The sequence below is a fragment of the Amblyomma mixtum genome, chromosome 10 (assembly GCF_055824585.1).
Source record: "Amblyomma mixtum isolate Tamu chromosome 10, ASM5582458v1, whole genome shotgun sequence".
In the NCBI taxonomy this organism is placed as follows: domain Eukaryota; kingdom Metazoa; phylum Arthropoda; class Arachnida; order Ixodida; family Ixodidae; genus Amblyomma; species Amblyomma mixtum.
This window is the reverse complement of record NC_143021.1, coordinates 87,565,547-87,591,675: the sequence shown is the minus strand read 5'-3', so window position 1 is coordinate 87,591,675 and position 26,129 is coordinate 87,565,547. Positions and strand designations below refer to the sequence as shown.

At 46.4% G+C, this 26,129-nt stretch overlaps 1 protein-coding gene and 2 pseudogenes across 1 annotated transcript; 2 read left to right on the top strand and 1 right to left on the bottom strand.

Moving 5' to 3' along the window:
• Positions 1–3,658: 3,658 nt before the first annotated feature.
• On the top strand, positions 3,659–10,719 carry LOC149326381 (uncharacterized; annotated as a pseudogene).
• A 939-nt stretch (positions 10,720–11,658) lies between these two features.
• LOC149326380 (uncharacterized) lies at positions 11,659–17,429 on the bottom strand. Its single transcript, XM_089564556.1, has 4 exons — positions 17,321–17,429; positions 15,041–15,775; positions 14,447–14,530; positions 11,659–11,840 (listed from the first exon to the last, which is right to left on the bottom strand). The coding sequence occupies exons 1-4, from the start codon at positions 17,427–17,429 to the stop codon at positions 11,659–11,661; spliced, it is 1,110 nt and encodes a 369-aa protein (XP_089420682.1).
• Positions 17,430–20,787: 3,358 nt separating this feature from the next.
• The window catches only part of LOC149326378 (uncharacterized), a 44,918-nt pseudogene continuing 39,576 nt past the window's right edge, over positions 20,788–26,129 (top strand).

Here is a 26,129-nt window from a genome sequence, read left to right as displayed (position 1 = left end):
GTTCGAGACACCTAACCACCACTGCAAATGACAACCAGATACTACAGTACAATAATTAGTTTACCTTCTCCCATTACACTGTAGTGCCAATAAACGCACATAAATGCTTATGACAAGAAAACCTATGCAAAGAAAAAAAATAAAGTATAGCTATAACCTGCAAACGCTGTATTCCTGTGCATTGTGTCTTCAGCACTTTAACATTAGTACAAGGTGTTGGCAAGCAGCATCTTGATCTTATTTTTCAACACAATAACTAACAGCAAAAAGCCATCTAAACATTCCACACACAACACTACATACTTTGACAGGCCGCCTCGGACTTCCTGGCTCCTTGACATACACCAAGGCCATCTCGACGGTCGCCTCCAATGCTTCTGCAGAAATGACGGGCACATATCAAGGACGCACCAATTTTAACAGAAATGTGACAAGCAATAGAATTTGCGTATACGCATATGAAGCATGCAGTATTTGGAATCAAATTTAAAGGAAATAAAAATGCTGGTGGTAAACTTTGGTACAGTCATGGCGCCAGTTCTCTGATTAAAAATAAACACCTCAGCAAAAGGAAATAAGACTAACTGCTATGCAGAAGACAAAAACCATCCCCCTGATCTAAGATGTGTACAATACAACTACACTTGAAGTTATACCAGGATGCAGGCTGTATATGACGTCCGTCCATTGATCTGCCTACCCACAGCAAGTGTGAGGCTGACGTTTGCATCTTTTCTATATCATACTTCTCCCACACTGCAACTGAATACCGCGGAGACCTGCCACTACCCTCCATTAATTACCACCCTCAACGTGGTAATTCACCCCTACTCCCTTGGTAACGTGGTAATTCATCTCTATTCATCCCTTGCCATGTTCGTGCTCCTCAACAACATTTTACACATGCAATATGTGGCCTGGCAGCAGTGAGGTCTTGCTCATTGCTCAACACCTATGCTCGACTGTCCTCTAACAGCTCCATGATGCTCCAACGGCAGGTCGTGCTAGCATATCCCTGATATATGACTGCGTGCCCCAGCGCTTCTGGCCAGGTGCCTACTTCTCTGTCCAGAGCTATGTGGACAACTGCAAGCTTTGTCAGACTGCAAAAAGCCCCCAATCCTGCCTTCCAGATACCGTCAGCTGACTGCCATCCCGGAAAGCCCATTTGCACGAGATGATCTCAGTCTGCTTAAACATCTTCTAGAGTTTTAGTGGCCTAGCGGTTTGGAACCCGCTTTGCATGCAAGAGGTGCAGGGTTCAATCTTTAGGGCCCCGCGCACCACCAGTGACACAATGGGCACGAGCGTTCCCCTGGCCTGCTTATAGTGCTTTCGCACTATAAGCAGGCAGGTAATTTAGAGTGCTTTCACACTATAAATTACCTTGTGCCAAGACACTCTTAGGCCAGAGCTTCCCTTGCGCCATAACCATTCAGCACTATCATCACGCTGTGTTCACCTTGGAGGAACAACTGGATTGCAAATATATTCAGCCACTGAAGGATGACGGACTGACTGAGTCAGCGAAGGACATTTCTTTAGTCTCAAAGAGTGCCTCCTTCTGTAAACTGTTCCATGCAATAACATTGCACATTATATCACTCACTCATTCGGCTGTCCAGGAGGTCCTGCAACCTGCTGTTGCGTTGCCGCTCGGCCTGCCAGAGTCTTTCAACTGACTCTAGCTCTTTCTCAAGGGCCTTGACCCTTTCTTCTGCATCATGCAGCAGCCTCTTAGGCACAAGCTCACAGTCATCATCACTATCATTGTCGGACTCAGAATACTGGGCTCTGCGCTTTTTTTCATTATTTTGGCCACCGAAGCCTTTTTTGCAGCTGCTAATTTTTGTTCTTTTTTCTTTGGGGCCAACCTAATGAGTAGGGAAAAAAAGATGAAGGAAAAAATGTATGCAGTATATAAATACCACACCTATAGCATGCTGCACACTTCATAATAGAATGACTTCCCCACCTTGGAGGGCGCTGTGTGCCCGTGAGTGCTGTTTCCGTCAAACACAGCATCTGGGACAGCCTTATGGCGCTTAGCCATCCTTGAAACAAGGTCAGCTTTGGTCACTGTGAAACAGCAAAGTGTAGTCGTTTCTTTTTGCTTCCATGGTAAAGGAAGAGTGCACTGCAATAAATACTACAAACAAGCAAGCAAGAAAGACTTCACGCGGAAAGCCAAAGTAGCCGCTATTCATGCGCTTGGTTTTCGTGCCTTTCACAATGTTTTTTCTTTATGCTTTTTTGTGTAGTCTATGGAATGCTGCAAGAGGCTCTTTCGCAGAGCATGGCTGCAATGCAGAGAAGCCTTCTTTAATCAATTTTTTTTCTACGCAATTTGAGTAATGAAAAATTTGTGCTGCATTGGAAGAATGATGTCGTCTTATTCAGAAAAAAAAGCTCTATTAAATGAGCTAAAAATATTCTGGTATATTTGGCACAGTATACTGCATTTTGCGTGATAGGGAAAGGGTCAAAACGCACGGTTGCTTTGCCACTCTCAAAAGGCAATTATAAACGTAGCATAACACTGGCCGATTTGTGCAGGTAGTCAGTGCATGCAGCAAAGCAGGGAGAAATTACATTTTCGAAAAAGGGCATGCTGCATTAATTTACTTACGTCCGAAGACGACGACGTCTCCGTCGTAGTAGCCCTCCTCAGCTTCGCGGCCTGCGGCTTCGGAGCGCCAATAAACTTTTTTGTTTTTTTTGTACATCGTTTGTATCGCTGGGCGCGTAGTCCTTGATCAGACCGGTTGCGACAATCGCCTTGCCGCCATTCTTGTACTCTACGTACGCGTAGGTCGGAGCGGTAGGAGGCATAGTTAAACCGAACAAAGAAACACAGCGCCCAGCGGCTGAGCTACGCTGAAGAGCCGAAGACCGTTGCGATTGCGAAGAGTGCGGTAGATGAGGAAACGGATGGCTTTGGCTTCACGCGGAGCTTCGTCCTGCCACGTGACCTGACAGCCTGCGCGCTAGATTTGAACGGTGTTGGGAAGTGCCCGAGACGCGGGCGCAAGGCTTTTAGCGTTATGCCTGTTACGGGAAATAATTAGTGCGAATTGTTACAAAATTGAAGATAGACCTAAGGTTCAGCGCTAAAATCCTCACGCCCGCGCCTCCCAGACTTCCCAGTGCCGTTCAAATCCAGCGCGGTCCCCGTGGAATTCCTGCGTGAAGTGAAGCCACCTGTACCTCAAACAAGCACCTATTACACGCGCCGTTGCCTTGAGATATATCCCTGAAGCTAAAAAAACGCCGTCGAATGATGCATTTATCGAATAAACGAGTTATGTTTGTCGCTTCATCAGCAGCAGAAGAAGCAAAAAATCGTATTTCTCTCCCTGGCTGAAGCGGAGATAGATTTAAGAGGGAGAGGGGGGGGGAATTTTCGCCCAAAGTGATAAATTTATTTACGAAAACCATGCTTAATACCACTTTTTCCAACAAAACATACCCAAGAATTACTTGTTTACTGGTTCCAAGAGCACCGCCATCCTCTCCCTCCCTCCCCCTCCCCACCGCCTGCCTATATATAGCTACTTTATGCTTTCTACAGCCTCCTTTCTACCTGAGTGCATCTCTACGAAGTGCGCTCCGAGGTTCACCAAGCACTTCGTAAGTGGACATGTCCTGCCTTTGAGCTATGGAAGGCCCCTCCGCACCGAGGAAACGAAAGACGTATCTTCACGAGAGCCAACCATTCGATGTGCCACTGTCAACTCGCCACTACCGTCGGCGTCAGTTGCGCGAACATCTGGAAGCTGCAGACTATGACGGCCATATGGCGTTTCCTGGCACCCCGGACACAGCTGCAGGAACTTCTGCGTTCGCGCCAGCATTATCGGTGGAACACGGCGGCATGTCGTGGACACCTTCCGATGAAGGGTCGACAGTACTGTCTTCCGTCGCCGCGAACCCAACTTCTGCGCCCAATGCCACGAACGCAGAAGCTGGGGACGACAGTACTGTAAACACTTCAGCGGAAGGTGTTCACGACATGCCGCCGTGTTCCGCCGATAATGCCGGGAACGAAGAGCCCCCTGCATTCGCGGCTAGCAGCGCAGACTACAGTAGTGGCGACCCTTCAGCGGAAGCTATTCCCGACATGCCGCCGTGTGCCGGCGAAAATGAAGATCAGCCCTGTGGAACTGGCCAATCATTAAATGTGCACCAGGCGCTCAGTGAAGCTCTGCACGAGTATGGCACCGCGACCCTTCCTGGCTCCACTACCACAAAAGCGGCGGCGATCGTCATGATTGTGGCGTTCATCGTCGCCCACGGTCTCCCATGGGACACCGCTGATGGCCTTTTGCGCCTCATTGACGCATTGTTCGGCTTCAATGGCAACGTGCTGCCGAGAAGCAAGTATCTGCTCAGGAAACTGTGGAGCCCGCAGTTGGGTTGTCACGTAAAGCACCACTACTACTGTGCAGTCTGTGGCAGCGTGCTGGACCCAGTGCATGACACGGTCCAGGTCCACTGTGCACTCTGCACTGAAAGCTCGCAAGTTTCAGTGCTGAAGGAGAAAGGATGCTTCTTCAGCATTATGAATGTGAAGGAGCAGCTTTTTCAGCTTATTTCTACATGTAAAGAGGCATTGTTCAATGAACTGAAAAAAAATTGGCGAGGTCCTCCAAGGCACTGATCAGATCAGTGACATCGCCAGTGGTAGCCTCTACAGGAGGCTCACGAGCACTGGTGGCCTCACTGGTGAAGACTTGACAATCGCTATCAATACGGACGGCAGCCCAGTGTACAAATCTTCGAGAACTTCTGTGTGGCCAATTCAGTTTGTTGTGAATGAGTTGCCACCTAAGCTTCGGCAGCAGCATCCTGTGTTAGGTGGACTCTGGTTTGGCCATACCTACCCCAACATGACAGTGTTCATGGACAGGTTTATTGAGGAACTCAATGCAGTTGGAACAATTACCTGGAACTTTTGCTCCGAAACTGTCCAATCCAGTGTTCATGCTGTATGCTGCACAGTAGATGCTCCAGCTCGGGCTGCTGTGGGAAACCACATCCAGTTCAATGGAAGGTTTGGCTGTCCGTGGTGCCTTACATCAGGAATGCAAGTTGCAGGTATGATTGTTTTTACTTAATTCTGCAAGTGATTCTGCTTGCATATGAGCAGCCAAACTCAAAATGTCGGTCCACACAACGTGTTGTTAGGCAGGTTGGTTCATATAAAATAAAGTGGTGCGGGTTTCGCTTAAGGGACGTCCACAAGAGAGACTTGAGGGAATGAGCATTGTGCAACCCATTGAAAAGGTTGAGCTTCGAGACATGCCAGCGAGCTGCTTTGTGGCTGGCACTCCTCTGAGTTCCTATAATTAAATTCACTGCATAAAACACAGCAGTCAATAAAAAGTGGTGCTCAGACCATACGAAGCTAAGCTTTGTCACAGAAAAAGAAAAGGCGTATTTTTTCCCTGTGCTTGACATGCATGCGATGCCTACTACTGTTCTTAACATGTTTTGTCAGCTTCATTGTAATATGAGGTAACTCATTTAGCCATTCAAAATGAACACAAAGAATTTCCCACACAGAATAACTGCGCAGAAAGGATGGGACAAGAGAGGAGAAGAACCACACGGGACAAACTCAGTTGGACACAGTGTGGTTCTTCTCTCTTGTCTCGTCCTTTTTGCGCAGTTATTATTTGTTCTCATAATGTCATACGAATTAGCCCCTCACTGCACTGTTCTGAATTTCCCACACTCTAATGGTTTTCCAACTTTTATTTAAACCTTGTAGTGAGCGTGTGAAACCTTATTGATGATTGCAGGTGCTCGCCGCTATCTTGAGACAGCAGGAGCTCCAAGAACATCAGCGGGCATGGTTAAAGATATGGACCGCGCCCTCGAGTGGAACGTGACTGTGAATGGCCTCAAGGGTCCATCTCCTTTGGTGAACCTTCGGCATTTTGATCTGGTGTGCAGCCAAGCAGTAGATTATATGCATTGCGTCCTGCTTGGAGTTGCAAGGCAGCTCACGGACATCTGGTTGGACTCGTCAAACTCACACGAGCCTTTCTACATCGGTATGTGTCAATTCCTGCTTCATACAATGAAAGTTTTAAAGAAAATGCAAGATTAACTCTGACTGGGAATTCATTTGTGTGGGTGGAATGCCAAGATGAGTTAGGGTAAAAGAACTTATGAAAAAAAAAGTATACACGTTATTGACAAAGGAAGCAGATTGATAAGAACAGGGACTGCACGAAGTGCTTTCAACTGAATTTTATTTACAGCTCGGCAGCATATACACAGAGGCGGGGCCACTAAAGAAAAGAAGAAACTGAGTGCTTGCACGTACTGATGCGATGAAGGAGCATTGTTTCTTTTGTCAAAAGATTAACTTAATGTGCACCCTTGGACCCCACTCGTTCATAGTGCACCAGACGTGCCTCTATAATGTTGCTCACCACATGATCCGTGCTTCTTCGACTATGCATTCTCTGAACAACAGCTTGTACGATTCGCTGAGACAGTCATGGCAATGCGCAGGCAAACAACCATTTCAGTGTTCTGCCACGTTACATTTGTGTTCACCTAGCCTTCACCGGTGCATTTTCTGGTTTGACCAATGTACACTTTACTACATGTCAATGGAATATGGTACACCAGCCTTTCTGTGCACTGAACAAACTGTCACTGATGTTTCTGCACCCTTGTGAGTGGCTGCAGTATCGGGTTTGTCGTACTGTGAAACTTTTTCCTAGACATGCAGTTTCAGTTTTGGAAATCGACAAACCCAGTCTCCAGCCACTACAACCCATTTGGTTTAATAAGCATCATTTGCTGACTTTGTTAGCCATATGTCAGTATGTGTAGTCTGATGCTGTACTTCATATCATTCAAATCTGTAGTAGGCTTTTGCATGTCTATGATGGCAAAACAGGGAATGGGTTCTGAATTTTTGGAACATATTCCAGTTCACTGCAATTGCTATGCAGGTTGCCTTCTAGTTAAGTGCTCGACAGTTGACCATATTCACACTATCAATCAGGAGATAGAGAGTTGCGCAGAATGTAACCAACCCCTATATATATAACCTTCGTTGATTATGAGAAAGCATTTGACTCAGTGCAAATCTCAGCAGTCATGCAGGCATTGTGGAATCAGGATGTAGAAGACTGTTATGTGAAAATATTCGAAAATATCTATAATGATTGCACAGCTACCATAGCCCTTCACACAGTCAGCAATAAAATTCCAATAAAGAAGGGTGTCAGATAGGGAGACACGAACAGGCGGTGAGCCTGTTTACTGGGGGTGTTCCAAGGCCTAGTTTGGGAACAGTTAGGGATAACAGTTAATTGAGATTGGTTAAGAAATCTGTCATTCACTGATGACATTGTCTTGCTAAGTCACTCAGGAGATGCAATGCAGTCAGTGAGTTAGAAAGGCAGAGCAGAACGGTGGGTATAAAAATTAACACATAGAAAACCAAAGTAATGTTTAACAATCTCTCAAGAGAAAAGCAGTTCCCAGTTGGTAGCGAGTTGCTGGTCAACTTCGGGCACATAGTGGCCGCTAATTTGGATCGTGAGAGGGAAGTAACTAGAAGAATAAGAATGGGGTGGAGCGCATATGGCAGGTTCTCTCAGATCTTGAATGGCAGTTTGCCAATATCCCCCAGGAGAAAAGTATACAATAGCTGTATCTTACCGGTACTCACCTATGGGGCAGAAACGTGGAGGCTAACAAAGAGGGTTCAGCTTAAGTTATGGACAACGCAGCCAGCTCACCTCACATATAGTAATTTTAATTTGCCAGCGAATAATAACATCTACAGCGAAAAATTGGTGCAGATGTCAGGAGCCAGGGTTTGGAATGCTTAACCTCCAGAAATAAAAGTCCCATGAAACAATTAAAACAATAAGGACATACTTTATGAGCCTTATTTGACTTAAGTGAGAGTCGTTCTCGGTTTGTGTCTGTTGCACCATGTTGTTCATGATAGATTTTTATTCATTCTGCTGTAAAATGCACATTGTTTTCTCCTCATTGTATGCTGTATTTTGGTCTTTCGCCGTGATTTTGTGCTCTTCATTTTACACAAGTGCTGTGTCACTGCCATCATGTATATTGTTTCTAAACCCCACACTAGCCTATGGCTATGGGTTCAGTCAGTGTTTTGATAATTTGTATGGCAAGAGTAGGAATAAAATGAAATGATGTGAAAAAGAAAAAAAAACTAACAAATTGAAAGGTGTAACATTAAGAGACCGGAAGTGTACAGAGTGAGTGAGGGAAAAAACGCAGGTTGATGACATCCTAGTCGAAATCAAGAGGAAGAAAAGGGCTTGGGCAGGGCATGTAATGCGAAGGCAAGATAACCGCTGGTCCTTAAGGGTGAATGGAGTGCATTCCACGAGAAGGCAAGCGTAGCAGGATGCGTCAGAAGTTAGGTGGGAGGATGAGATTACGAAGTTTGCGGGGATACGTGGCCACAGCTGGCAAAGGACAGGGTTAATTGGAGAGACATGGCATGCGACTTTGCCCCGCAGTGGCCTGCAGTGGGCGCAGTGAGGCTGATGGTGATGATGAATCACTTTCACTCTGACAACTACAGTGCAAGTAATACAGTTCAAAACAGATAGTCAGGTATTTCAAAGGCAGTGAATCATGGCAGACTGAGCATGTCTGTCAGAGTAGTTTTCAACTGAGAGCTGAACCAAAATCCTCCTCTGAATTTTTCAGGCACTCCATCTACCGTAGCCATCCTGGACAGGCGTTTACTGAGCATATGGCCACCTCACTCTTTCACACGGCTGCCAAGGACCCAGAACGACCGGTGCTTCTGGAAAGCCAGCGAGCGGAAAAATTGGCTGTTATTTTACTGCTTTCCAACATTGTATGGTGTGCTGCAGCCACGTTTTTGGAAGCACACTGTATTATTGGTTGAGGGTGTCTTTGCCCTGCTTCTCGAAAATATCTCGCCAAGAGACCTTCAGCAAGCAGGTAACTTGAGTTTGTTTTGGAAAGTATTTGTAGGGCGGGAGACTAAATCAATAGCATCACAATGCATGAAGCTACGTCGCCAGAAACAGGTGCCATGGATGATTTCACACTATTTTGATTCATATTCCAGCAAAAAATTCACTCTGAGATCAAAAGGTTGCTTCCATGTGCAAACTAAAGTGCAAAGTGCAGTGGCAACTTATTTGAAATGAGTTTCTTCCCAAAGGGAATACAGTATTTCTGGAAGAAGCTTTTTTCGCTTCTCACAGCTGTGTGATGAAACGGAAGTGTTTGAAACGTAATCTTTTCTAATCGGTCACCTGAGTGTCTATTCTTTTGTATCCCCCTTTTATTTTCTGGTTTTGTTTTCAGCCCCCCTTTCCTCTCTGGGAAATATTGGGAATTAAGTGACAAGGCCAATAGCAGGCAGAGCATTTCACACGTTGTGTGAGAGTGTATTTGCCTCATGCATGCGGTGGAATCTATAAAAAAACATATAGGTCCTGAATTAGGCTGCAGAAATGGCAGAATTTTGAATTAGTACATCCAAAGATACCCTCTTCACGAAGGAACAACTTAAGTGTTTTTTGAGATTGCTGACTGACGAATTGCTGCTAAGCAGGGCACTGCAAGAACGAAGCACCATGTAGCATGAGCCATACAGCATTCGCTGTTCCAGACAACTTGCAGGCATCTGGGAAGAGGAGAGAACTTGGTATGGTTCCACGTCTTCGTTGCGAGATATTTCTAAGCAGTGAGTTAAACAAAGTTCACGAAATATGGAGCTCTGACATAGTTAATGGGCCATCAAATGGACGTGGCTCCAGCTTGGTAAAAAATGAGCAGTGCAATAGTAGCTGGGAGACATTCCTTTGCATTGAAGGTTGTCTTGTATCACAGGCTAACTGAATTCAAACATCGAGTGTTATAGCAAAGCCTGCCTACATTTTTCAGGAAGCAGACTTCATGACTTCGTGTCCAAGACAGCAGGATATTATGGACAGCGCTTCATGACGTTCAGTGTCCATCAGCTCCTGCACCTTGCCAAGAATGTGGAAAACCTGGGACCACTGTGGGCGAATTCTGCCTTTCCATTTGAAACTGGAAATGGAAAAGTGGTGAAGATGGTGAAGGCAGAAAAGGGGGCCCCCATGCAAATCTTGGAAACAGTTGTTGTCGAGCAGGCACTGGATGTAGCCCTGCATTCATTTTTTTTGCCCAGTGAAGTGAAATTATTCTGCACTCGAGTTTTGAGCAATGGTGGCACGCAAAAGGCCCTTCACATTGGAGACATTTGCTTGTTTTGGGGCACCACTCAAGCCATGCCTCACATTGCAAGAGGAGCAGGCACTGAATGGATTTTTAAACAAGCAATGCACCAGTGTGAATGAATTTTTTAGAATGAGTTTTCAGGGTACCATAATCCATAGCCAACTATACAAAAAGGCAAATAAAAGCAAGAGCTGTGTAATTGTAACGCATAATAATGACTTTTTTTTGTCCGGCGGATTCTGCAAGTCCAGCCATCTGACAATCTTTTGGGTATTGTGGTTCTACTTTGTCAAAAATTGGGACTCGATAGTGTTGAAGGCCTGCCTCCCCACATTGCAGCATGTTTTAGGTCCCCATTTACCACCTGTGCCGTACTCACACCCGCCATGCCTTTTCATAGACTTCGCTGCCGAGTCCACACCCTATGTGTGTACTTTGCCCAACTTAATTGAGCGTGACTGACTTCAGATAGTCTCGTTTGTTTTTGTGGCACTGGAAAAGGGTCTTATGTGCAGTTTTTGCACAAAAGCAACTGAGCAGCCATGCCGTCATCCAGAGCAGGCTTGCAGCTGGCAACTGCTCCGAAGTGCACAATAGCGCTGAACATATGGTACCCGCTTACTTATCATCTATGTTGTCATAAGCTTTTGCAACGTCAAGAAACATGGCTAAGGTGGAAAGGCCGAAAGCTCTCTGGTGTTCAATGTGAGTCACCAAGTCTAAGACGCTGTCTTGGGCACTAAGACCTCGGCGGAATCCTGTCATAGATGATGGCAGTGCTATGCTGTCCTAAAGCCACCACAATAAGCGTTCATTTGTCAGCTTCTCCATCAACTTAGCTACACAGGAGGTCAATGACACAGGGCGATACGAGGCAAGGTCTGTCATAGCTCAATTCTGAACAGTTTGCAAGGCATGGGCATACAGGGCCATATGTTAAGGTTGATTTACTCGTTTATCAGTGATCGTGTGGCTCGTGTACGGTTAGGGAGTACCATAAGCACCGAAAGGGTTCTATCACGAGGTGTGCCTCAAGGAAATGTTCTTTACCCCACGCTCTTTAACGTCATAATGGCTGGCCTTCCGATTCGTTGAAAAAAATTGCACGCATGTGTGTATGTCAATATATGCTGACGACATTTGTATTTGGGTTACTGGCCTTAGTGTTCCCGGAGACTGTGATAGGGTCCGATTGATGAGATTGGGCGAGATTCATAAAGCGCGACTGTTACTTAAGCCGCCATGTTTTATTCTCCCATAGTGGCCAACACAGTGCTAACATTCGGCTAGATACCGAGTACAAACACTACACTACCCTCCTTGGGGAAAGTTGAATGGATGTGCACACACTGTCACACAGTTCACTGTAGAGGGGTCTCTCACTGGCAAACAGTCACAAAGTCAGGTCTCAAAGTCAGAGAGATGAGGTGGAGGTCTTCTGTTTCTCTGCGGATAGCGCCGTGTTAGAGAACTCTGGTGCAATGCAGGTGGTGTAGGCGGGTGCAATATGGGAGGTGCAGGCTGGTTCACTACAGGTGGTGGATATGTGATGTCACCCCGGTGTAGCTGTGTTGTGGCTGATGCTTGTTTGAGGTTAGAGACATGTTTGAAAAAACTTGAGTTGCGCGTTAATACTCTGTTTCCTCTCGATGCCTTGATTTGTGATCCATGAATGCTTACAATGGTATAAGGGTCTGGATCATAGTATGGAGTGAACTTGTCGCGTCTCTCTTGCTTGCACAAGACTCGTTGGCCGATACAAAAGCGATGTGGTTGAGTATGTCTTCGTGCGTCAGCATGATGTTTGTTGTATGCCTTTTTCTTGAGCACGGTTGTTTTCAACCTTGTTAAGTCTTCATTGTGCGAAGGAGCTTCAGTGTAACACGGCAGAAGATTCCTCATTGGTCTGCCAAACAGCAGTTCATATGGTGATCTTCCTGTTGTAAGGTGTTTGGAAGATCTATATGACATCAGGAAAGTGTCAAGCTCTACTTTCCAATCTGTGTTCTCAAGCTCACTTGTGTGAACATGCTTTTTCAATGTTCTCATGAACCGTTCTGCTTCACCATTACCTTGAGGCCACAAAGGTGTGATCCGATGATGTCGAAATCCCAACTCTTTCGAGAGTGCAGCAAACTCTCTCCCTTGGAATGGTGGTCCATTGTCAGTTTTTACTTGTGCAGGGATTCCGAACTGGCAAAACACTCGTCGCAGCAAGGGGAGCACATTGTTCGCACTTGTGGAATGTGTGACTTGTACTACTGGGTATCGCGAGAAGTCATCTATTACCACCATAGCATACTTTCCATCTGGGAACGGACCACAAAAGTCAAACGAAACTTCCTCCCAGGGACCATTGGGTGGTTCAGTGATGGCAAGTGGTTCTTGCTTTGCTTGGAGAACGACTGCTTGACATGGTAGGCAGCTTTTAATCAAAGTGTGCACTAGTTTATCCATGCCTGGAAACCAAACTTTTTCTCTCAGCATTTCTTTTGTTTTGACGATCCCTTGATGACCCTTGTGGGCGAGCAGAACTGCTTGCTTCTGCAGGCTAGTGGGAAGAATTAGGCGTGTTCCTCGAAGGACGATGCCCTCAGGTGTTGTTGTTAGTTCATTCTTTATGGATGCAAATGGCTTCAGTTCAACTGAGACCCAGCTGCTAGGTGTCGGGTGCTGGATAGCACTGACAAGTAATTGTAGCTGCTGGTCTGCTTTAGTTGCTTCAGCCAATTCTTGAACTGAGAAGGCATTTGGGATGCTGTGGCACTGGATGAAGCTAACAAACTCGTTGGGTACTTTGTCGATGCGGGCATGTATTTTCATCTCAGGAAGCGGATGCCTGGAAAGGTAATCGGAAGGGTTGCTACTTCCCGCGGTGTGCTGTACATCAAACTTGTACTGTTGAATGCGTAGAGCGAGGCGCTCAATGCGGGCAGATGGTGATGATCTTGGGTTTCCCAGTATGCTCACTAATGGCTTGTGATCAGTCAGCAAAAGAAAGTGAATTCCACAAAGATAAAGGCGAAAGTGTTCCATTGCCCATACAGCTGCGAGCATTTCACGTTCTATTTGGGAGTGGCGGCTTTCAACAGGTGTGAGCGCTCTACTTGCATAGACTATCACTGCAATGTGTTCACCGACACGTCGTGTGAGGATAGCACCCAGTCCATGTGGACTTGCATCTACTACCAGTTCTGTCGGCTTGGATGGGTCAAAGTAAGCAAGGGTGGATGCATCTGACATGGCTTGTTTTAGGCTCTCAAAAGCATTCTGCTGTCGTTCTGTCCAATCCCATGCAACATTCTTCAATGTCAGTTCACGTAATGGCTGTGTGAGATCGGCTAGATTTCTCAGGAATCTGCCTGAATAGTTGATCATGCCTAGCAAGCTCTTCACTTCTTGCGGTGACTCTGGTGTTTTGATTTGTAGGAAGGCTGCTATCTTCTTGGGATCAGGACGAACGCCGTCAGCTGAGAAAATAAGTCCAAAGAAGTTCAGTTCTCGTTGATGAAAGTGACACTTTTTCTCGTTGAGTGTCAGTCCAGCTTCTTGGAGTCGCTGCAGAACTGCTTTCAGTGAAGCATCATGCTCTGGTTTTGTTTGTCCAAAAACAAGGATGTCGTCACTAACATTCAGGACATTGGGGATCCCATTGAGCACTTGGCGGATGGTGTTTTGAAAGATTTCAGCCGCACTGCTATGCCAAAGTTGAGACGTTTGTAGCGAAACAAGCCAACATGTGTTGAGAAAGTTGTGAGCTGCCTTGAAGAAGTGTCAAGTTCCAACTGATGATATCCATTCTTCAGGTCAAGGTTGGAGAATACTGTTGCTCCATTCCAGGCAACAATGATGTCATCCACTGTCGGACACAAATGTCGTTCACGTTGAATGGCACTGTTCACAACACGCATGTCAATGCAGATTCGAATTTCTTCAGGCTGATGTGGTTTCGGCACAATAACCACAGGGGACACCCACGGTGTAGGTCCGATGGCTGGCTCTATGATGTCTTCTGACAGGAGGCGTTTAAGTTCTTTTCCTGTGGCATCACGTAAGGCAAACGAAATACTCCTGTGTGGTTGTGCAACAGGTGGGACTGTGTCGTTCACAAAAAGGTGGATGTGCTGATTTTTGAGTTTTCCAACTCCACTGAACAATTTGGGGAATGCTTCCACGATTGACTTGTCACCTGGATTGTCAGAAACTTGGTACTTGATCTGGACAAGCCCCAGGTTGGTTGCTGCTGTGAAGCTTAAGAGTGGTGCACAGTTTCCTGGAATGACAAAAATGTCGTCTTCAATGCACTTATCTTTGTATCGCATTGTAACAGAGACATTGCCCAAAAGTTGAAGTGGAGACTTTGATTTGTATGGGAACAGTCTGATGGATGTTTCTTCGAGATTCACATTTAGGCGACAGCTCTTGAAGTCATTTTCGCCAACAATTGACACTGTAGCACCTGTGTCGATTATGAAAGTGACTGGCACATTGTTGACAGTGACAAGAGCCTTTGGAGATGAACTTGCTTGAGGGGAAGTCATGACAACAAAAACGTACCCGTCACTGCTTGGACTGGTGTCACAGGTGGCTGCAGGCTCTCTAGTACTTGAACACTTCTTACTGCAGGCTAACTGTGTGTTTGAGTCATTGTCATAGTCCACTGCATGTACTGTTCTCCTGGTTGAGCGACAGAACCGTGCAAAATGACCAACCTTGTTACATGCCTTGCAAGTCTTGCCCCATGCAGCACAACTGGATCGACCACCTTGGTGAGGCCACTTGCCTCCACAGTTGCGACAATCTGCTGACGAGACACGAGGTCGCTGCGGTGTGTAGGCCTGCCGTGGCATCTGTCGTTCATTTCTTTGGTGTTGGCCATGGTGGTGTCCGTCCTTGTGCACTGTGAACACCGCCGCGTTGTTATCGACGTGCTTTTCGATTTCGGACACATCGCGTTCGACATCGTCGAGCATTCTTCCTTGCTTAAATACGTCCGGTAACGTGAGGGAATGAAGCATGGCATACTTTCGAAGGCGAGACGACGTTGTGGCGAGAATGAGTTCGTTCTTGACTTCAGAGTCGACGTTTCCGAAGTTACAATGGCGAGAAAGCTGCCGGAGGCGCGCGTAGAAGGCGTCCGGTGACTCACCAACGTTTTGCTGAGCTTGACGAAATTTGTAGATAGCAAATGTTGAGTTCACTCGAGGCGCAAAATATGCATTCAGTTTCGCTTGAGCGGCATCGTATTCCGGCGTCGATGTACTCTGCGTAGTTTGGGTCGTGCTTGTAGCCGTTGCACCTTGCGCAGCACTGTCGGGGAGCGAGCGATATATGTCGTAGACTTCTTCACCGACGTAGTGCAGGAGGAGCGCCTTCTTGCGTGCATCCGCCGATATATCGCAAGCTAAAAGAAAGTTTTCGAACCTTTCTATCCACTTCATCCATTCGTGACCAATATTGTTGTCGTCGGTAGTGCGAAGGTGAAAACTCGGGAAAGCAGGGAGCACATGTGCGATGGCTACGAGTGCCGGTAGCCGCTTGTTGCTGATGGGTGATTGGACGGACTGACTCTTTATGTAGTGGTACTCACATAAGATAAAAGAGCATTTCTGACACCATCTTAGTGTTCCCGGAGGCTGTGATGGGGTCCGATTGATGAGATTGGGCGAGATTGATAAAGCGCGCCTGTTACTTAAGCAGCCATGTTTAATTCTTCCATAGTGGCCAACAGAGTGCTAACATTCGGCTAGATACCGATTACAAACACTACACTGGCTACCAACACAAACGATTAGCCCTGATAGCTCGACAGGCTCCACTTTCGGTGCAAGCTTGCCTTCAAGGTGTGGGATTGTCTCTTCCAGTGGAAAAATCCGGCTTTATTCTGTTTCCAGGTATGGGAAGACGTCAAGCGCGGTTGCGGATAGACCTTGGTCACTCTTGCATCCGTCAATCAAATAACACGCGTTTTCTGGGCGTCATTATTCACTCCCATCTACAGCGGCAAAAAGCTGTCGATGCGATTGTCTCATCTCTATCTTCGCTTCTCAATGTGCTCCGTAGAATTGCTAGTGAGCAATGGGGAAACCATCCTTCTTCAATGGTCAAACTTCATGAAGCGCTGGTGGTCAGTCGCATAATGTATCAATTACTTTTAATTTCACCCTCGGCCTCACAGCTTGAACGTCTCGTAGAAAGGGCCTAAGAAGAGCCATTGGAGTTCCTCAGGTGGCTTCGAACAAGGCAGTCCTTCACGAGTCACTATCGAAACCACTTAACCTTGTCGCTTCACAGAGACTACTACTGCATCTTAGCCGCCTAGGAGAGATGGTAGCTTGGCAATCCCTTCTCCAGCCGCTCTGCAAGAGATATGAGTCGAAGGCCTACTTGACACTTAATACTCTTAGTTCTTTAGGCCTTAATGTTCCAAGGCAAAGGAAACGGTTGAAACCACCGTGGTCTTTTCCGAGCCTCGACTTTAAGGTCACAATTCCCCATGTGAGCGCAAAGTGCAGCTCTCCTTTGGCAGCAACGCGTTTGCCCGTACTTGATTATTTAGAAAAAAAGTATGTCTGCCATCTTCAAATTTTCACGGATGGTTCTGTGGACAAGGTCAAACAAGCTAGCGCAGCGGCTTTTTACATTCCTTCTTTGGTCTATAAGTGGTCTGTATGCATTTCAGTTGTTGTATCGTCCACAATGGCCGAAACTGTTGCTACTGAGGTGGCTTTACAGAAATTAGGGTCTTGTCCGGCTCAACCTGTCGTCATCCTAACTGATTCAAAATCTTCCCTTCAGAGGTTAGAGCACGGGCTCCCTACTGACACCTTGTCTATAAGCTCTCTACGCTTGGTAGAGAACCTGCACAACAGAGGCTTTACTCTATATTTCCAATGGGAAATATAGGAGTTTCTCACATAGGAGTCAGAGGCAGTGAGGTGGCTGATAGTTTCGCCCATAAAGCTCTCTCAAGAAATTCATCAACAAAAGACCCTCCAGATGCAAAACCTTTCTTCAGAAAAAAGGTGCTCGATTTTTTCAGTACCCTGTGGAGTCGCCTCACAAGCCATGTGTGACCAAGGGTCCGAGAATATCCAGGGCCACTCTACTACATTGAATTCGAACGGGCTCTGCTCGTATTCCTGCTTGGATGCATAAGACGGGCATGGCATCGTCTCTGCTATGTTCAATATGTGGTGTGTGCAGGGATATAGAACATTATATTATGTACTGCCCAGAGTACAACGCGGAAAGGTCTGTGATGTTGGCTTCCTTCAAGAGCACAGGAGCCCTTCACAGTACAGTTCAGGACATTCTCTACCCGAGTGGAAACCAGACATGCAGAAGAGGGGTTGACGCCTTCTTTTAACATTCCTGCAGGACACTGATCTTCACTCTAAATGGGGACAGCAGGGACGGTCTATTGCCTTCTGTGATTTAATTTGTGTGTAGATAGTGCCTTCTGGAGTGGTGTATGTTACTCTGTGAGTGAATGTGTGCATGGATGGTCATTCTGCATTAGACTATTTTCTACTGCGACTTCTGGATTGGATACTGTTGTGTTGTTACTGAATGTGTGCATAGATGGTGGCAGTGGGAGTAGCCTATGTTCTTTTATAAGTGTCTGTGTGTATAGTGGGGCAGATTTGACCGGTTTTAGGACATTATTAACATATAAGTGACACTATGGTGGAGCAAATGCTGGCAGAATAAGCAAGGCTAATTCCACGTGTAGCATCAAACAACTCAACTCATTCAACTCAACTACTTATCATCTAAGGAACAAGAGTGAGCGTGTGCATGCAGCTTACATCAGCCACTTTGCACTCTCAGCAGAGGAGATGGGGCTAGCGTTGCAGACTACAGCACTGCCCTCAGCTGCGATCCTGTTCTGGCTGCCAGCGTGGCTGCTTAGTTAATTTTGGAAAGACGCTATGTATCAATGTGGTTGTTATGCAGTGGCTCTTCAGTATAACTTTGCAACTTTGGCCGCTTACACTTTGATGATGATTATTTTCATGACGCAAAAATGTCTGCCAAAGAGTGCCGTAATTGGGCTTATACATTCTTGTGAATGGGCACCTGGCGGCTTTGAGGACTGAACTATGTACCTCCTGCTTATGAGGCGGATGCTCTAACTACTAGATAACTCCTGTGACATGTGCACATTGGCCAACTTGATTAAGACAACATTTCATGCTTGAAAGAATCCGTGTTCATATTGTGTGACCCTGAAACGGAGGCATACATTGTACATATACAATACTGAAGAAGCTTCTGTTTTGTGTCTTTTGCATCTGCAGCTGTGGCAACATGCTATCTGCCCTGTTTGATTTGGTGTGACTGATTTTAAACTTTTTTGAGATGCTGAAATGGAAGAATATTGTACGGTACCTTCTATTCTGTCGATATCTGGCTGAGTGCTTGCTGTATATATTTGTTTTCTCCAACTTCCGTTATTGCGACTGCTTTTAAATGATTAAATCTGAAAGGTTCACTTATTATTTGTGTTTCTGAAGTATTTGGTTCTGCACTCACTTAACATTAATGACAGACGATGTGGCTACAATAACAGAGGCATGATGTAACCATATGTGGTGCTTAATCAAGCACCACATTCACAGTTGTCATGGCCTGGCATTGCACATATGAAATGAAAGCCGCACCTTGTGCATGTTGTTTTTCATTCAGCACACCAATCGCTGGTCTGCTGAAACCCGGCCAAGTTTCATGTTGGTTAAAAAGGCATCATGATGGTATAAACAGTTTGGTTCAGATACAGTTACTAGTTTACTTGCTTGATTCTTGACCTTTGCGATGTGTCATAACCTTGGCAACAATAATCATGTCACCCACCCCACACTGCTTCATATTTACTTGTCGCACCAGCTTCACATCTTACATCATTAAACTCTATGATGTCGCTCACAAGTAATATCGTGTCTGATTTTATGACTGGTAGCAATCTGAGTCGTACATCATACAAGCTTCATCATAAGTCATACATTCGGCAACGATATCGTGTCTGACTGTATGATATATGATGCGATCTGAGTCGTAAATCATAGGAGCTTCGTCATAAGTCATAGATTCTGCAATGATATCGTGTCTTACTCTATGACATATCATACATTTGAGTCGTACATCATAGAAGTTTCGTCATAAGTCATATATTCAGTATGATATATCATTCATCTTTGAATGAGTTGTCGTACAATTTTATGATTTGTAATAGAAATTCTGCCAAGATCATAGATCGTAGCCATAGATTTTTTCAGCAGGGTGCTCTTGGTTCTAGCGGGTCCTATGCAGCACGGTTACTGTGACCTCGAGCTACGGTGTCGGTCACGAAGTTCCCAGCCAGGCCGGTGTGTACTGGTCTCCATATGCATATAGTGTGCGCCAACTGCATAGCGGCCGTCATCTCAGGGTCCATGAAGCGCGGCGAGAGCTCAGGCGTTTCCCTCGCAAGCCGGTTCCTGCATACAATGGAAGGCTATAGTAGGACACAACTTACAAAAAAAAAAAACAGCTGTGGCTAACACTTTGGCCGGCGACATTGGGTTAAGTAGCCGATTTCCACAGCCACTAATTCATCGCGTTAGTCAGCTTATCGTTTTCATAAACATACTGCGCTCACTATATGATATAAATACTCTCTTTGAGCCAAGAAGGAAGCTAGACTCGTCTGAAACCAAAAAATCGCTGCTAGGTGTAACACGCTTTAAGAAGCTATCGGATTACAGGGATTCACCGACGATCGGTCCCGCAGTCACGCTTCCTAAGAAAATAAGTTTTTCGCCACCACCACCACGCTGTCAGAGAAGCCTACCGGTGCTGCGCTGACGCACGTGCGGTACGTCGTGGAAGAAGAAGAAGACGGATCAGCCGAGAAGAACCTTTGTGAGTCTTGTGGCGAAATTGAGTCTATAGAACATTTTTTCCTCTCCTGCCGGCGGCTCGCTGCTCTCCGTAGAACTTGCATGGAGATCCCCCTCGCTCGGCTTGGGCTTCCTCTATCTATTCCGATTCTCTTATCCTTCGGGGCAAGCGCCAAGGGATATGCGCTGAAACCAGTGTTCGATTCTATTCACAATTATATAATTTCATCTGGTAGATTCCTCTGCTAGAATGTGAATTCACAACTTTTCTTTCTCCGTATTTTTTGTATTGTACAAATTCTAGCTCTGTGTCCCAAATTTTAGATTTAATTATACTCCATTCCCTGTACATGAGTGCGTTTGTATCCGCTATGCACCCTGGCCAATCCCCCGCCGTGGGTATGTGCCATTCAGCCCGAGGACATCATCATCATCATCATCAAGAAGATGAAGGAGCCTCTACGCTGTTCAGTCGAGCCGTTCCTTGCTATGCAAATCGCCGTTACCGAAGAAATCGGTCATAGGTTGCATCAAAAGCAAGACCGCCAAATTGTTCGCCATCATCGCTGCAGTCTCGCGAGAAGCGAGCCTACAGGACGACCCAGGAGCAACAACCGAGACCGCGTCGTCGGCTCCTGGCACCGGAGCGATGGCCGCCACGCAGGCGGGCCCGCAGCGCGAAAAGTGGGCCAACAAGCTGGTGTTCATCCTCTCCACCATCAGCGTGTCCGTCGGCCTGGGCAACGTCTGGCGCTTTCCCTATGTGGTCTTCGAGAACGGCGGAGGTCGGTGGCCATATTAGTTCTTCACTCAGAGTTTTAGTGCCGCGATACCGCAGACGTGAACGTAACAGGGGACGGCAGAAAACTAGGTGGGCGGATGAGATTAGGAAGTTTGCCGGGATAAGGGGATCGCGGCTGGCACTGCACAGGGTTAATTCGAGAATGGTATACGAAAGGCCCTTTGTACTTCAGTGATGATAATGCTGCTGCTGCTACTGCCGCCGCCGTGTGGCCCGCTACTGCTTCACGTGTTCAGGACGCGAATGCGTAGCTTTTTGGGGGCGATGTAACGACAGCTCTAACGCAGTAGAGATAATTTAAAATGTTCTAGTGTGTGTAACGTTAACAGATCGGAAGAGTGCGGAGTGGGTGAGGGAACAAACGCGGGTTAATGATATCCTAGTTGAAATCAAGAGGAAGAAATGGGCTTGGGCAGGACATGTAATGCGAAGGCAAGATAACCGCTGGTCCTTAAGGGTAACGGAGTGGATACAAAGAGAGGGCAAGCGTAGCAGGGGACGGCAGAAAGTTAGATGGGCGAATGAGATGCAGAAGTTTTCGGGAGTACAGTGGCCGCAACTGGCAGAGGACAGGGTTAATTGGAGAGACGTGGGAGAGGCGTTTGCTCTGTAGTGGGTGTAGTCAGGCTGATGATGATGATGATGAGTGTGTGCTTATAAGTGCAGTACGTATGCATAGCTAGAGTGAGTGGCGGTGCACAAACTGTCATTGTAGACTCTAACGCGTCGCTAAAACTTACCACTGCCACTTTGCGGACAGTATTCGAAGAGGAGGACAAATCTAGCATGGTTTCATCAGTGGCCGTGGTATAGCACCTCCCGACGGTACTTACAATTGCGGTACTCATAAACAAGTGCGTCCACTGGTAAAAAATGCTTGCTGTTATCTAGAGCTATCTTTGCACGATCGCAAGCTTTCGACACCGAGCTTTCCGCTGAGACATTAGTGCGCTGGACTGGCAACTCGCACTCGTTCGAAGAGGAATCGGAATCGGTGCGTGATACTTTCTGCTTCCATGAAGGAGCACGACATTCAAGGTGCGCTTACTGGGCATCAATGCTTTACGAAGTGATACCGCAACTGAGGATGTGAATGCTATCTAATGGCGGTATTAGACATCGCAGTACACAGGGTCGCTAAGTCACCTTTATTAAGGACTGCCAACGGGTGGCGTGATGTAACAGGGAATAAAAACTGAAGCTGCAGAGCGACTCAGTAGCCCATATGACCTATGTCTACTGTTTTAGGGCGCAAGCCTCACCATGCCAGGCTCCTTTGACGTCACGTTTTTCACAATAGGGGCGGTCTGTTGTCCAGGGCAAGCGCGATGGCATTTCTGAAAGTGAAGACATTTTTTAGCAAATTTTCGTTTAGAACGTTCTACAACAGGGAACGTGAAATAACGAGTGTGAAATAACTATAATAATTGCAAAGGAGTGGAGCGCATTTGGCCGGTTCTCTCAGATCATGAATGGCAGTTTACCAATAACCCTGAAGAGAAAAGTACGCAACGGCTGTATCTTACCGGTACTCCCCTATGGGACAGAAACGTGGAGGCTAAAAAAGAGGATTCGGCTTAAGTTAAGGACAACGCAGCCAGCTATGGAAAGAAAAAGGGTATGTGTAATGTTAAGAGACAAGAATAGGGCAGAGTGGGTGAGGGAACCAACGCGGGTTAATGACATCCTAGTCGAAATCAAGAAGAATAAATGGGCTTGGGCCCGACATTTAATTCGAAGGCAAGATAACCGCTGGTCCTAGAGGGAAACGGAATGGATTCCAATGGATAGCATGCGCAGCAGAGGGCGGCAGAAAGTTAGGTGGGCGGATGAGATTAGGTAGTTTCCCAGGATACGGGGCCGCAGCTCACACAGGACAACGTTAATTGGAGGGTAACGGGAGAGGGCTTTGCCTTACAGTGGGTGTAATCAGGCTGACGATGAAGATATCGAATGGCGAGGCCTTGCTTACCACCTCCGTACTGACTCAATGAACACTATCGTTTCGTTACGTGACGCTGCCCCGCTCTGCGTATCTGTCCCGCCCCGTCCTTTGCCGATGCTTGACACTTTCTGACTTCACTCCACAATGCTCAGGCTGAAAGGTCATTTAAATTCTTGCAGGGGCGTTCATGCTTCCGTACATGGTGCTCATGCTTGTCGTGGGTCGCCTCATGTACTACCTGGAGCTCATAGTGGGCCAATTGGCCAGCGACGCACAGCTAAAGGCCTTCGGGGGATTCCCGCTCGCCAAGGGTAAGAGGCGTCAGGTTCAGCATATTTCTTCCATGGGCAGCGCTTTCAGCACAACCTCTCCACATTTTTGTTGACCGGGATGGCAGCCAATATGGCAACGCCTCTGAATAACCTGCGGCTCTTAAAAGACCAGCGACAATAAATTTAGTTGCATGCTTTCTTCTTGCAAGTGACTCGTTAGAAATTCGAATACATGGCTCTCCAGGTGGCATTCGCCTAAGGTCGTTAAATAATTTATGGCAGCATGCCCAGCTTTCCGGGACATATACTACTTCCGCCATCTGTCGGCAGTGGCGACGACACGGCGCGTAACTGAATGGGAAGTGGAACAAAAAAATCGTAAAACGTGAACAAAAGCACCTACAAAAAATGACCCGGTGATATGTATAGTGTAGACTTAGAGGAGGATTGTGCCGAAGTTTCAGTTCTGTGCTGTTAATACACAAGCTGCCCAGCGCGTTTGAATATTATACAATGCTGCCTATCGGAGAGGGCAACATTTTGCCCATTTTTCAAACATTAAAACTGTATAGCGCCGTAACACAGATATCGAAAATTACCCGGGGTTTTAGGTACCCTAATATATGCTGTTTAAAATGGTGTGCGTCGACCTCTCATAGCTTTGATCCAGAAGCTTCGCGAGGCCTTTATATCTGAAACCTGGTAATGCCGAACATGAAAGATGGCGCCTGGTTGCTAGTTACGCTGCAGAAATAGTTCGAAGCGATGAATTTCCGTCCATTTTGATGATTATCTTTTTGTCAGGAGACGTATGCCTTATAGAAAAGAACACATGCGAGAGTTCGAACCTAGTGTATGAACCGGAGTTTTAAACAAAGAAAGTTACTAGGGTGAAAATTAACGTAGCTACAAAAAGTATTTGTGGGTGTTCATAATGCTTCGCGAATTGTCAGCCCTGTGCTATTATTCAAAAAGTTTATTTGCGTCTGTGATTATGGTAGAATAGGGTATGACAGCTAGCTAGTTTGAATTTGGAGATTCATGTTACTTTGGAAGAGCGTAGCGGCAACCAAACGGCAGGCATGAAAAAGTAATGTCGGATGGAAGTGTTTGAGTTTATACTCATAATGCTGGTGTAAGAAGTTTGATGGAGCTTTACTCGGAGACGTTCTGTACCTGTTCAGCTTATTACATGTCGTCGGAAATAATAGAGAATTATAAGTCTAGAAGCAGATGGCCTCCGGTCAGAAGGTCAACTGTCGCTTCCATCTGCTTACAAATTAGTGATTTGTAGCATTGTCGGAATAAGGTGACTGGGGTTTGGACTTGGGGTTCTAACCTGTGTTCAGAGCCTTTTTTTTGTCAACCGATTTTAATAAAGAGTTTTCGTTTCAAGACCTCGAAAATTTATTAGTATCAATGAACAATTTCACGCATTATAACCATTCGTACATTTTTTAAAGAACTATAGGCGACTTCTTTTTGGTGCTCTTTCATTCAAACTTCTGTCGTATGCATGCATGACGTAAAGCCAGGATCCTATCTGTGGGGTGTCACTGCAGAAATGAGGCTGCGCTTTTGAGTCACCAAAGTTCTCTTGTACCACGAGATACCACCAACTTTGTTTAATTGTTGCGAAGAAAGTGGTGAACTTAATTTTGTCGACTTCTGTCCTTCCAAAAAGCGCTCTTATATGGGTCTCTGCAAGAAAGCAGTTTACAAATGGCAGATATAAATGGTATGTATAGCGGCTGTAGCATTTCGCTACGCTGCCTGTCGGGAGATTGCATACAGTCGGATAGAGCTCAAGAATTAAGCAGCAAATGCCCGACAAAGCACACCCTCTAGCGAATGGCAGCAGCCGATTGTCATGGTGCCGCGGTTAATCCCACCGCACCTCCAACAATGACAATCCAGGAGGCTGGAAGGTGCAAAAGGCTTAACCGCAGATGAACTGGATTAGCCGCGAAGTCATGTCAATCTTCTGACGCCATTGGCTTGAGGGTCTCCTTTGAGGAACGTTTGCATCTGTACCCTTGAAGCTGGGGTGTAATCATTTTGAAAAAAAAAACAAATTATTCTATATTACCAGTGCAGGAGATTAGTTGCGTTATCGCTAACAGCTTTCTTTTGCGATTCATCTTCCTGCTCAAAATGCAATGAAAACGAATAAAAAATTGGTCGCGAAAAGCCAGGTCAAAGGATGTCGAAGGGGAAGAAAAGGAACAACTAAACAGTCTTGCCCAAGCCAATACAAATACTATGTTAAGAATCTTAAAAGGATGAAAACTGGAAACATATGTTAGGATGGGCAATAAAAAAAGAAAACTCTCCTGGACAAAGAGCATGACGTCAAAGGGACAAGTCCCTGTGGGAAAAATCGCCCACTTTTGCTTCTAAACTGGTTTTGTATGTGTCGATCACTTTCCCCCCGCCTTTCTTCTCCCGATTAGAGACGCCTTGGTATGAAGAGGGTATGAGTAGCACCTGCTGCACTTCCCGGTCAGAAGCCCCATGACCGCCACACCAGAGACACGTGCGCCGATGACGTCTGCCGGGAGAGGTCTATTCGAAGTGGACGTTTTCTTTTCTGGTTCCTACCTCAGCAGTTATGGAAATGCGCAGCACACAGAGGCGGCTCTAGATGCGTGTGAGAAAGGAAGGAACGAGTCTTCGGCATTCTACGCCACAATTGTTACGTGGTGCGGGGGCAACCGGTTTCAGGAGGGAGGAGAAGGGCTCTTGAAGGAGCGTGGCGACGCCTTGTGTTGTTGTGAGTCATACCATGCACTCACTTGTTCCCTATTTCGTTTCCGCGAAGCATGAGGCAGGTCTCGGAATTTCGTCCAGTGTTTGTGTTCGGGTAAGCTGAGAAGGGGATAGCAACAGTGTAAAGACCCAACGACACATCCTGGGCGCACGCGCTCAGCGTCGGCGCTCTTGGCGTACGCCGGAACTGGCTCCGATTGTCT

Excerpts from the sequence above, each read along its gene's own strand:
- LOC149326380 (XM_089564556.1), bottom strand. The coding sequence starts at position 17,429 with ATGCCATGCCCGTCTTATGCATCCAAGCAGGAATACGAGCAGAGCCCG. Across the intron at positions 15,776-17,320 it reads CCCTTGGTCACACATGGCTT|CCATCGCACATGTGCTCCCT; the intron begins GTGAGGCGACTC and ends CGGCACTCGTAG. Across the intron at positions 14,531-15,040 it reads AGATTGTCGCAACTGTGGAG|GAAACTGTGCACCACTCTTA; the intron begins GCAAGTGGCCTC and ends TTGTCATTCCAG.